Source organism: Acanthopagrus latus, chromosome 10 (assembly GCF_904848185.1).
Source record: "Acanthopagrus latus isolate v.2019 chromosome 10, fAcaLat1.1, whole genome shotgun sequence".
Taxonomy (NCBI): domain Eukaryota; kingdom Metazoa; phylum Chordata; class Actinopteri; order Spariformes; family Sparidae; genus Acanthopagrus; species Acanthopagrus latus.
In genome coordinates, this window is record NC_051048.1 from 2,914,039 (window position 1) to 2,926,115 (window position 12,077).

Consider the following 12,077-nt stretch of genomic DNA (forward strand, 5'->3'; position numbering starts at 1 on the left):
TTGTGTGAAGGGGAAGTAAGAACAGAGTCAGACAGACACTCTGAAGAAGAAGCTGATAAAAAAAACCTCTGCTCTCACATTTCTAAGAAATGTAACTTCTCTTTTCTCTCTGCTTCGTATTAATCAATACAAAGTAGGAAGTTGGATCAGAACCAGAGTGACAGTGTCGGTGCTGGATGTGAAGATGGGTCACGCTCTGCTCGGTGTGTTCGGGTTGTTCTGTGAGTACATCTGTGACTTTCTATGTGATTGTCAGTATTTATATCAGTGTGGTAGTTGTGTAGACGTGAACTGTGTTGCTGTTTGTCTTGGTTCAGATTGGACGATTATGTTAAGTTTATTACTCAACTGGTTACTTACGCACTAGTTTGTGCACACGTACCTGGACAATGCATGTACAGTATATGATGACAGGTGTTCTGTATATAGCTGTGGAATTACATGTGTTGCTTATTTACCATTTACCTTATTGGTCTAATGAAGTTTTAATCTTTATTTTAGTGCTGAATACACTCCTGTACGGACATGCTGAAGGTGACTACTTATCTTTTCTATATTTACTCATCATGTTTGTCCTGTATGTCACCTGCTGTATCACTCTTGATCACTTGTTTTTATTGATGTGTCATTTTACTCAGTGCACATTATGAAATGACTGGATTAGTGCTCAGTTGTTCAGGGAAGCTACTTGGACAGTGTAGCTCTGCATGATGCCACTGACTTCACACTGGAATAAGTTTAGAGACTGTAAAGATACCCACAGTGGAGACTACAGGTGTAAGGGCAGAAAGAAAAATACGCAGCATTCTTCAACAGGTTGGAGTGATCCCATCAAACTGACAGTATCAGACAATAAGTCACATCACATTTCTTTCAAATCAATCAATCAATCAATCTTTATTTATATGGCGCTTTTCATACAGAAAAAAGTACCTCAAAGTGCCTCACAGAAATAAAAAAACAACAGAAGAAAAATAGAAACAGCAAAATAGAGTCAAGAGAAGAAAATTAAAAGAACCCAACCCTCCCACCCCCTCAGACATGGACAGAGACATACACTCTCATACACACACTCACACATATGCACACAGACATACACACTCATACACACCCATACAGTAGCTGTCACTAAAGAGACACGGCCGGGCAGAGAGACCTGGTGCATGGAGGAAGCTACCTTTGGGGAGCCAACCACACCAGGAGAGATCTCGGACCAAAGTGAAGATTATACAGCTCATTAATAGCCTGTTTTTAGCCTGTTTTTCTTCAAGTATATATTAAAATATTCAGTATGTACTGTTGGTGCAGAATGTATCTGATCCACTATTAATACATGTTTTCATTTATAAAATCATTTTCCAACAGAACTCCTTCCTGTCCTCACTGTGTCTCCATCATGGCTGAGTGCTGGAGCCTCAGTGACTCTGAACTGCAGAGTTAAAGATCCGTCTGCAGGATGGAAGTTCTACTGGTATAAGAGGGTTCCTGATCCATTGGGCAACTTCTACTACAGATATGAGCAGCTACCTGGCAGCAGCAGTGGGACTGAACAGGATTCCTACATTGTTCATGGACAGACACACACAGCAGGATATAGGTGTGGAGCTGGAAGAGGAGATCCAGAGTATCGATCTTATTACAGTCAGTCTAAGTTTGTCTGGTCTGCAGGTCAGTTTGTTTCTCTCTCTTAAGAAACAGATGTTATATCAGCTCTGTTCATCTTGTTTCTAAATGATGAGAAACAAACAGCATCTTGAAAGAAGAAAATGAATTTACTGTAGTCTTATTATCTTGTCTCTCTCTCTCTCTAGCATCAAGCTAAACTTCATACTTTCCACCTTACTGGGTGGAATTTACTTGTTTCCTTCTGTCCTCACTCTTCAACACAACACACACAAAGACAGATGTGATATCTTGGCTAAAACTCAATGTACTCAAAATTGTACCAAGAGGTCGAAGTAGAAATCATAATTTTACCAAAATACTGAACTTTGTTACAATAAAAACAGAGATAAAGACTGTTTGAATGGAGACATTTTCTATCTGAAGGTCTCTGTGCTCTGTTTGACCTCTTATCACATGTTGTTTTTCAGATTTTAACTCATCAGCATCTCTCACAGTGAGTCCTGACAGAGCTCAACACTTCACCTCTGACTCTGTCTCACTGAGCTGTGAGGGAAACTCTACTGGGTGGAGAGTGTGGAGGTTTTCAGCTGGGGACAGATACTCGTCAGACTGCTTCTACTGGGGGACAATGACTGGATCAACATGCAACATAAAGACTGACAGCAGCAGTGATGCAGTGTACTGGTGTGAGTCTGGATCAGGAGAGTTCAGCAACGCAGTCAACATCACTGTACAGGGTATGATTTCATCACATTATGTTTTTCTTTGACTTCTTACTTCAAACATCCCGTTGTGTGTTGAGGAGGACAGCACACTGACATGTTAAGAGTTCTGCCCAACACTCTGCTTCATCATCTCTCCAGTAATTAATGGTTTTCACTTAATGACCACAGTTGAGTATTTAATCACACAGTGATTTTAACCATGTATAAATATAGAATATAGATCTGTGGCTGATGTGTTCTGCAGTTTTTAGGTCAATGATCACCATTTAAAGTCCAGTGTGAAGGATTTAGTGATATTTAGCTGTGAGTTTACAGACACACATTAGACACACAAGGTGTATGAAGATGAAACGTCACATTTTATGATCACTGTTAAATCAGTGACAACACTGTAAAAGATCATGTCTCTACATCAGCTCATTCTCAAGTTCCTCAGCCAGCTGATCTCTGAGTGAAACCTGGTATTCTTTGACTGTTTAACAGATGGAGATATGATCCTGCTGAGTCCTGCCCGTCCTGTGACTGAAGGACATTCTGTTAGTCTGAGCTGCAGATTAAAAAGAAGAAAATTTGACTCCACTGTGTTTTTCTATCACAATGAGAAAGTCATTCAAAGTGACAGCAGATGGGAGTTAAATATCTCTGCAGTGTCAAAGTCAGATGAAGGATTCTACAAGTGTCGACACTCAGGACGAGAGTCAGCACAGAGCTGGATGTCAGTTCAGGGTGAGTAGGATTAAAACAATTGCTGCATTTTCTTGTAAACTGTTAATTTTTTTCTGGGAAAGAAATTTAGACAAATATTGTTTTCCTAGTTGATAAGTTGTATTCAAAGCACAATCAGACAGACCCAAAGTGACGACACTGTGGGAGGCAGAAGTCTGTGTTATGAGTTCACTTTGTCCAGGATGTGACCTCACTCTCATCAGATGTGAGCTAGATAATCACCCTGTGAGCCTGCAAAAGAGACGAGGCAGCTGATAACTGATAATTTAACATTTGTCTTTGATCAATTATAACCACAGTGAGAGTGTTCAACTTGGCTTTTCAACACTTAAACAAGGTTTTGCCTTCACAAATGTAACATTCAGTAGTGCAACTTATAAGAGAGAGATATGATATGTAAGAGAGGCTGTTGACCAAGTTTAAAGTAAAATGTTTCCCGTATTTATGAAATAATTCAGTGTTAATATTGATTTACTGACCTGTGTGTGATGCACTATATAAACTGGACTTAATCACAGTGACATTAATTTCCTTGTTTGTGTCTTTGTTCTAAATCAAACAGCAAACAGACCAAAGGCTGAACTGAGGGCTGATGACAGAGACATTCCTGTAGGGGGCAGTGTGACCCTGACCTGCTCTGTGAAGCCATCATCATCTGGTTGGAAATACTTCTGGTACAGAGGAGAGAAAACCTCTGAACCTCTGACCTCTCAACTCTCAGCTGGACCAATCAGAGTCTCAGAGGGAGGAGTCTACTGGTGCAGAGGAGGAAGAGGAGAGCCAGTTTACTACACAGAGTTCAGTGATCCAGTCACTATCTACAAAATCAGTGAGTTTGACTTTTGTTATGGAAACAGAATAAAGATATATGTTGTATTAACTGACTGAAAAACATTGAATGTTTGATGTAGATTTAACTTTTCTTCATTTTTGTTTCCTTTCTGAATGAATTCTTGAACATTAACAGGTCCAAACAAGGCTGTTGTGACTCTGCAGCCAAACTGGTCTGAAGTATACAGAGGAGAGAGGATCACTCTCAGATGTGAGATCACAGATGGAGGAGACACTGAGTGGGAGTATGAATGGAGAACAACCAGCTCAGAAAAACCTCCAGATCAAAATAAACACAGTATTAGTTTTGTGACTGAATCCCACAGTGGAGACTACAGGTGTAAGGGCAGAAAGAAACATACGCAGCATTCTTCAACAGGTTGGAGTGATCCCATCAAACTGACAGTATCAGGCGGTAAGTCACATCACATTTCTTTCAAAGTGAAGATCATACAGCTCATTAATAGGTTGTTTTTGTTCATATATATATTTAAAGTAATCTTCAGTATGTACTGATGGTGCAGAATGTATCTGATCCACTATCAATACATGTTTTCATTTATAAAATCATTTTCCAACAGAACCTGATCCTGTCTTCACTGTGTCTCCATCATGGCTGAGTGCTGGAGCCTCAGTGACTCTGAACTGCAGAGTTGACGATCCATCTGCAGGATGGAAGTTCTACTGGTATAAGAGGGTTCCTGATCCATCAGACTACTACAGATATAATCAGCTACCTGGCAGCAGCAGTGGGACTGAACAGGATTCCTACATTGTTCATGGACAGACACACACAGCAGGATATAGTTGCAGAGCTGGAAGAGGAGATCCAGAGTATTCCTCTTATTACAGTTACCCTAAGTACGTCTGGTCTGCAGGTCAGTGTGTTTCTTTCTCTTAAGAAACAGATGTTATATCAGCTCTGTTCATCTTGTTACTAAATAGCGATAAACAAACAGTATCTTGAAAAAAGTAAATTAATTTACTTAATTTTACGACCTTGCCTCTCTCTCTCTCTAGCATCAAGCTAAACTTCATACTTTCCACCTTACTGGGTGGAATTTACTTGTTTCCTTCTGTCCTCACTCTTCAACACAACACACACAAAGACAGATGTGATATCTTGGCTAAAACTCTGCTCTCATTTACAAAAAGTACTTTTAGTCTGGATACTTAAGCTCTTCTTCTGCTTCTTCTGTGCTCTGTTTGACCTCTTATCACATGTTGTTTTTCAGATTTTAACTCATCAGCATCTCTCACAGTGAGTCCTGACAGAGCTCAACACTTCACCTCTGACTCTGTCTCACTGAGCTGTGAGGGAAACTCTACTGAGTGGAGAGTGAAGAGGTTATTAACTGAGGACAGATACTCGTCAGCCTGCTCCTCCTACTGGGGGACAATGACTGGATCAACATGCAACATAAACACTGACAGCAGCAGTGATGCAGTGTACTGGTGTGAGTCTGGATCAGGAGAGATCAGCAACGCAGTCAACATCACTGTACAGGGTATGATTTCATTACATTATGTTTTTCTTTGACTTATTACTTCGAACATCCCGTTGTGTGTTGAGGAGGACAGCACACTGACATGTTAAGAGTTCTGCCCAACACTCTGCTTCATCATCTCTCCAGTAATTAATGGTTTTCACTTAATAAACATAGTTGAGTATTTAATCACACTGTGATTTTAACCATGTATAAATATAGAATATAGATTTGTGGCTGATGTGTTCTGCAGTTTTTAGGTCCATGATCACCATTTAAAGTCCAGTGTGAAGGATTTAGTGATATTTAGCTGTGAGTTTACAGACACACATTAGACACACAAGGTGTATGAAGATGAAACGTCACATTTTATGATCATTGTTAAATCAGTGACAACAATGTCAAAGATCATGTCTCTACATCAGCTCATTCTCAAGTTCCTCAGCCAGCTGATCTCTGAGTGAAACCTGGTATTCTTTGACTGTTTAACAGATGGAGATATGATCCTGCTGAGTCCTGCCCGTCCTGTGACTGAAGGACATTCTGTTAGTCTGAGCTGCAGATTCAGAAGTCAAACATCTGACTCCACTGTGTTTTTCTATCACAATGAGAAAGTCATTCAAAGTGACAGCAGATGGGAGTTAAATATCTCTGCAGTGTCAAAGTCAGATGAAGGATTCTACAAGTGTCGACACTCAGGACGAGAGTCAGCACAGAGCTGGATGTCAGTTCAGGGTGAGTAGGATTAAAACAATTGCTGCATTTTCTTGTAAACTGTTTTTGACTGATAAACAAATTCAGATGAATATTGTTTTCCTATTTATTCCAGCGGTGTCCAGGCCTGACAGCTCTTCATTTCCTGTACTGTTGGTTGTTGGGCTGGTTTGTGGAATCGTTCTTTTTATTCCTCTGATCGTTTTGTTTTGCTACAGAGCGTCCAAGGGTGAGAACTTCTTCTTCAGTTATTACATGTTCTTTAATTATTCAAATACACACACATACTCTGACCTCATGAGAGAGAAAAGCAGTATAACAACCATCTAACAACAAGTGTCTCTTTCACAGATTCATGCTTCATCAGGTAGGTGCAACACTCTCTCATCTCATGTTGAACGTAACATCAACACATTTTTATCTTCCTGTTTAAATGTTCTGTATCTGATATGTGTTGTAGACCAGTCCAGTCTGAGAGCACCAACACAGATCATGTGGACCACAAGAATGATGGTAAGTAGTTAAACTAATCTTTATTTGTGACGTATTATATTTTACGTCATCTTATAAATTCTTGGTTTGTTTGATAAGTATTTTAAACTCATCTTGACTTGATATGTATTCCTCTGTAGGTGATGTTTGTCTCTATGAAACAATCGGAGACCATGAAGAAGCTGAACATGGTACAGTTTATACCTCTTATTCACCAATGAGCTGTTAAAAACACTAGAGTAAGACAATTTAATTGAACTATAAATGACTTATTGATGATCCTTGAGCATATTTATTTGTCTGAAATGACATATTTTAGACTGAGTTACACATCTAACAACAAGTGTCTCTTTCACAGATTCATGCTTCGTCAGGTAGGTGCAACTCTCTCTCATCTCTTGTTGAACGTAACATCAACACATTTTTATCTTCCTGTTTAAATGTTCTGTATCTGATATGTGTTGTAGACCAGTCCAGTCTGAGAGCACCAACACACATCGTGTGGACCATGAAAATGATCATTACTCTGCTCTTCTCCACGGTAAGCAGTTAAACTAATCTTAATTTGTTGTTAATATTATATTTTAAGTTATCTAATAAAATTTTATTTTGCGTAATAAGTATTGTAAACTAACCTTGGCTCGATATTTATTCAACTGTAGGTGATGTTTGTCTCTATGACACAATCAGAGACCGTCAAGCTGAACATGGTACAGTTTATACCTCTTAATCACCAATGAGCTGTTAAAAACACTAGAGTAAGACAATTTAATTGAACTGTAAATGACTTATTGATGATCCTTGAGCATATTTATTTGTCTGAAATGACATATTTTAGACTGAGTTACACATCTAACAACAAGTGTCTCCTTCACAGATTCATGCTTCGTCAGGTAGGTGCAACTCTCTCTCATCTCATGTTGAACGTAACATCAACACATTTTTATGTTCCTATTTAAATGTTCTGTATCTGATATGTGTTGTAGACCAGTCCAGTCTGAGAGCGCCAACACAGATCATGTGGACCATGAAAATGATCATTACTCTGCTCTTTGCCATGGTAAGCAGTCAAACTAATATCATAAATCTAATCTTATATACTTATACAGTGGGGTCCAAAAGTCTGAGACAATTGAAAATGTCTAATATTGTCACGTGAACCTGGAAATAATCAGAAAGTGTGAGTCTGAGCATCAGAATATTTCTAGACTCAAGGTTTCTAAAGGGGCAGTTAATGTAACAATATAAACTGTGAAACACTTGACAGAAACTGGATCAGTTTTATCCAAAGACACAATGTGACCACACCATCATAAGATCGATATATCAAGCTTCACTCTGTTGGGCCTGCATTACATGAAGCACAATTAAGTAGTGTATATGCAACATTAGAAGGAAGTATTAGGTTAAATTTTACTATCAATGATAATTAATGATTATCAGGGATAATTATTAACTAACTCTGCGACTCTTGGAGTGTAAGTTTTGCTTAAACTGTGACTCAGGGCTGTAACGCTCTGAGTAGCTGGGTGCAGAAAGGAATTCGAAGTAGCTGTCAATGTCTAAGAGATTATGACTGTGCACTGAACTGTGGTCAGCGAAGCTGTGGTCATCATCTGAGCAGTTTGCTGGCTGGTCATAATTCTGAACCACGATTTCTGCATGTTGCCTTCTACAACTCCTTGTGTCTGCATGCCCATCTCAACGCGGTTGGTGGACATGATGTTTACTCTCGGTGTCCCTATGCATCCTTTTGTCACCCCGCTTTGGTCTGCTGGGAATGTGACGTTTTGAGGGAGGAGATTTCTGAGACTCTGCTGTGTTTGAGCTGGCAGGCTCAGGTGTCTTACCACTGGATTTGTAAGTGACAACAGTTTCCCAAATCACCTGTGTCATCTTCCTTATCTCATTCAGTGGGTGGTTTTCTTGCCACATCCTAACTGCATTGTGAGTGTGTACATATGGGTGAATGTTATTCACAAACAAAGACTTGAAGGTCGGGCTCTCTTCTAAGGGTGGTGCATTCTTGCCGTCAAAGTAAGCATGCCTCAAACGCATGTAATAATCTCTGGGATGTTCACGAGGGGAATGTTTATCTTGGATGGCTGCTACCATTGCTGTGGCTTCACCAGCAGTAGAAGTGAAGTCTTCTTTCAAGGCCTGACAAAGCTCTCTGTAGTCATTTCTGACCCTGGGAGGTTGTGATTGTATGCACTTGTGTACAGCTTTAGAGCTGGTCTTCCACACAAGTTTAACTTTCTCCCTCTGGGTTTCATGGGGCAAGTCCATTAGACTATGGTCAAGTAAACTAAGGTAATCCTCAACATGGCAATCACGGTGGTCTGGCTCAAAATGTTCAATGTCCCTAGCTATAAACTAATGCTTTTCAAGGCGGGGGCACTCTAAGCTAGCATTTCTATGGATATTGACATCCCATGCTGCAGTTCTGTCTAGCTGAGAGGCAGAGGCAGGACAGCTGTTATCACTCTCATGGAGTTGCAGAGAGGAGGCGGGGCACTCCTGCAGTGATCTGGTCCCCTTTCAGAGGGATGGGCACTGATAAAGGTGTCATGCATCAAAGACTGGGAATTGTGGGTAGAATATCTTCTGGGGGATAAACTACCTGTGACCTCCCTGTCTCTTTCAGAAAATGGGAAGTCATGTTACTGTTATCTCTGTCTCTCAGTGGAGGTTGAGGAACTGACTTATTTCCAAGGACTTAGGGTCAGTTGAGAATTGTTCACATCTTCTGAATGGAGAGGGAGTTAACCTTCCATCAAGGGAGGAGCGTGAATCAGAGTAACGAGAATCACATTGGCTAAACGACAGACAGACATAACTTTTATGTATAACAGGGCCGGTGGCATGCTGTGATTAACACGAGTAACGAGTAGCATCACAGTATGACAGCTTGACTACAATGCATTGAATATGGGATATTCAAATGCTCAACTGAAATTCTCAGAATTTCTCCGGAGCAATTTCAACTTGAATTGATAGCAGCAATATATCAAATGTCTCAAAGTGGCCTCCTCCTTGAACCGGCACCTTATTGTGGTGGAGTTTGAGCACCTTAATGATCCTAGGAGCTATGTTGTCCGGGGCTTAATGCCCCTGGTAGGGTCTCCCGAGGCAAACAGGTCCTAGATGACAGGTCAGACTAAGATCGGTTCAAAAACCCCTAATGACAAAGATAATATCAAGGATGCGTACGTCGCCCGGATTGGCGTTACCGGGGCCCCACCCTGGAGCCAGGCCTGGCGTTGGGGCTCGCAGGCGAGCGCTTGGTGGCCGGGTTTTTGCCTATGGGACCCGGCCGGGCGCAGCCCGAAGGAGCGACGTGGGCCCACCCTCCAGTGAGCTCACTACTTGCAGGAGGGTCCAGGAGGGGCAGGTGCGGTGTGATTTGGGTGGCGGTCATGGGCGGGGGCCCCGGCGACCCAATCCCCGGACGGTGACTCTGGCCATGGGGACATGGAATGTCACCTCACTGGGGGGGGAAGAGCCTGAGCTGGTGTGAGAGGTTGAGCGTTACCGGCTAGAGATAGTCGGGCTCTCCTCTACGCACAGTCTGGGCTCTGGAACTGAACTCCTTGAGAGAGGCTGGACTCTCTTCTATTCTGGAGTTGCCCGCGGTGAGAGGCGGCGAGCTGGTGTGGGCTTGCTTATAGCTCCTCAGCTCAGCCGCCATGTGTTGTGGTGTGTAGTGGTCTCTCACTGTTGTTTCGAGTGTCTGATCAGAGGGGGGTCTGTCTCCCTGACCAATTGTAGCTCAAAGCTGAATTTCGCACCCAGGTGTGAAGAATGGGGAATTCTGGGACACTGAGTTCAGTTCAGAGTCCATTTTGAAATCCACAATGAATGACTTCCTCCATGGGTCCCAACAGCTCACTGAAAGATAGAAAAGCGACTTCATCACAGATATAGAATTTGATAAACACACACACAACAGTCCAGTCAGGTGAAGTGTGACAAAGGAGAGCTGACTTGTAGTCATCTCGAGGACTTTCAGCCGTACCTAAAACACTTATTAGCTGGTGAATAAGACGAAAGGATGGATGTATAATGGAGGTGGATTAAGAAATACCAGAATTCTTCAAAGAATCAGCTTTTAACACAAACTGTTGAGCTGATTTTATTATTTGCAGAGTAGAATTGTTGGGTTGTCTCACTCTTTTTGAGCCTATAAACACATTAAATGGTCCAGAGAATCTGAGGTCTCACATGATTCATCATTTGTTACAGTTGAAGTGATTAAACTCACCTTGTCTTTATTTTCATTTCTTTGTAGGTGATGTTTGTCTCTATGACACAATCAGAGGCCATCAAGAAGCTGAACATGGTAGAGTTTATATAAGACAATTAACTGTCGATGATTCACTGATCAATCCTTTAAGATCAATCCAATAATCTCACATATTCTTTCATTGAATATAAAAATACTGACAGTGAGTTCTTTATTGGGAAAGTGGTGGTGGTGGTTGGGGAGGGGGAGGGGGAGAAAGGAGGGGAGAGAATGAGAGAGATTGGACGGTGAAATATGATAAAACATGTTGATCGTGACGTCATCCTGAATCTTTCTTGTTTCCTTTCTGTTTCTTTCAGCTCAATAAAGAAATCTGTATCAACTAAACCAACAGAACAGACGACAACATGAAAAACTCCATCTGTACTTTGACAGCTTCTCTGTGATCACTGTGTGCAGCTGTGCTGAACAAACAACACACAGCATTTTGTAAAGTTAATCTGACAGCAGCTCATCTAAAATAACTGTATCATGTGGTTTTAATCTTCTGTTGTATTTGGTATAAAGAGTTTAGATCGTCACATATAATCATTGAAATGTTTGGTTGTTCACGTCCGGTATGTTCTGACACCTTTGTTGTTGTTTGTTGTTGCAGAGAACAAATATTGTGTGTGGACACTCGGAACGAGGTGACAGTGCCACTTTAAAGTCAGCTTCTTTTGTAGCATCTGAATAAAAAGAGTTACACATTTATAACTTTTGATGTATTTTATGTGAAGAACACTTCCCGTTAAGCTTCTTCTGTCATTTTATAAAATGCTTGATATTCACTGCATTTCATGTTTTTATATATAAATGACTTTTAAAAGGTGGATGACCATTTTCTGCATCAATAAACTTGTTCCTCATAGATTTAGAGGGAACAAAGGGAATATAACTGGAGTTACTTTATTTTGAAAAGTCTCTTCCTGTTTGTGTCACTACTCACTCTTCATCATGTGGTTTAGAGTCGAGCCCGTTCAGACAAATGATGTCCTGCATGTCAGATATCTCCATGTCTCAACATGATGCTTCATACTGTGGAACTGTTTTATATCTCATTTACATTTCTTTATGTGTTTTACTAAACTGGTGCCAGAGGAAGTTTCAAAATAAAAGTCAGGAAACTAAATTTCTGTAAATAGTTTTTCTCTGCATAAAATAAACAGTAAAACACTAGTAAAACTCTGT

The 12,077-nt window shown here is 40.8% G+C and overlaps 1 protein-coding gene across 1 annotated transcript; it reads left to right on the forward strand.

The window, feature by feature from the left end:
- The first annotated feature begins 2,137 nt into the window (after nt 1–2,137).
- Nucleotides 2,138–11,752, forward strand: LOC119026995 (Fc receptor-like protein 4). The gene is made up of 18 exons (XM_037111775.1): nt 2,138–2,363; nt 2,835–3,077; nt 3,640–3,906; nt 4,045–4,323; nt 4,490–4,786; nt 5,144–5,416; nt 5,888–6,130; nt 6,225–6,338; nt 6,461–6,476; nt 6,570–6,622; nt 6,742–6,792; nt 6,960–6,975; nt 7,069–7,142; nt 7,264–7,311; nt 7,479–7,494; nt 7,588–7,661; nt 10,893–10,943; nt 11,207–11,752. The coding sequence occupies exons 1-18, from the start codon at nt 2,255–2,257 to the stop codon at nt 11,212–11,214; spliced, it is 2,232 nt and encodes a 743-aa protein (XP_036967670.1). The 5' UTR covers nt 2,138–2,254; the 3' UTR covers nt 11,215–11,752.
- Nucleotides 11,753–12,077: the final 325 nt, after the last annotated feature.

Bases quoted from the DNA above. Each gene is read 5' to 3' on its own strand.
- LOC119026995 (XM_037111775.1), top strand. From the start codon at position 2,255: ATGACTGGATCAACATGCAACATAAAGACTGACAGCAGCAGTGATGCA. The intron at 5,417-5,887 runs GTATGATTTCAT...ACTGTTTAACAG, and splicing joins AGTCAACATCACTGTACAGG to ATGGAGATATGATCCTGCTG. The intron at 7,143-7,263 runs GTAAGCAGTTAA...ATTCAACTGTAG, and splicing joins TTACTCTGCTCTTCTCCACG to GTGATGTTTGTCTCTATGAC.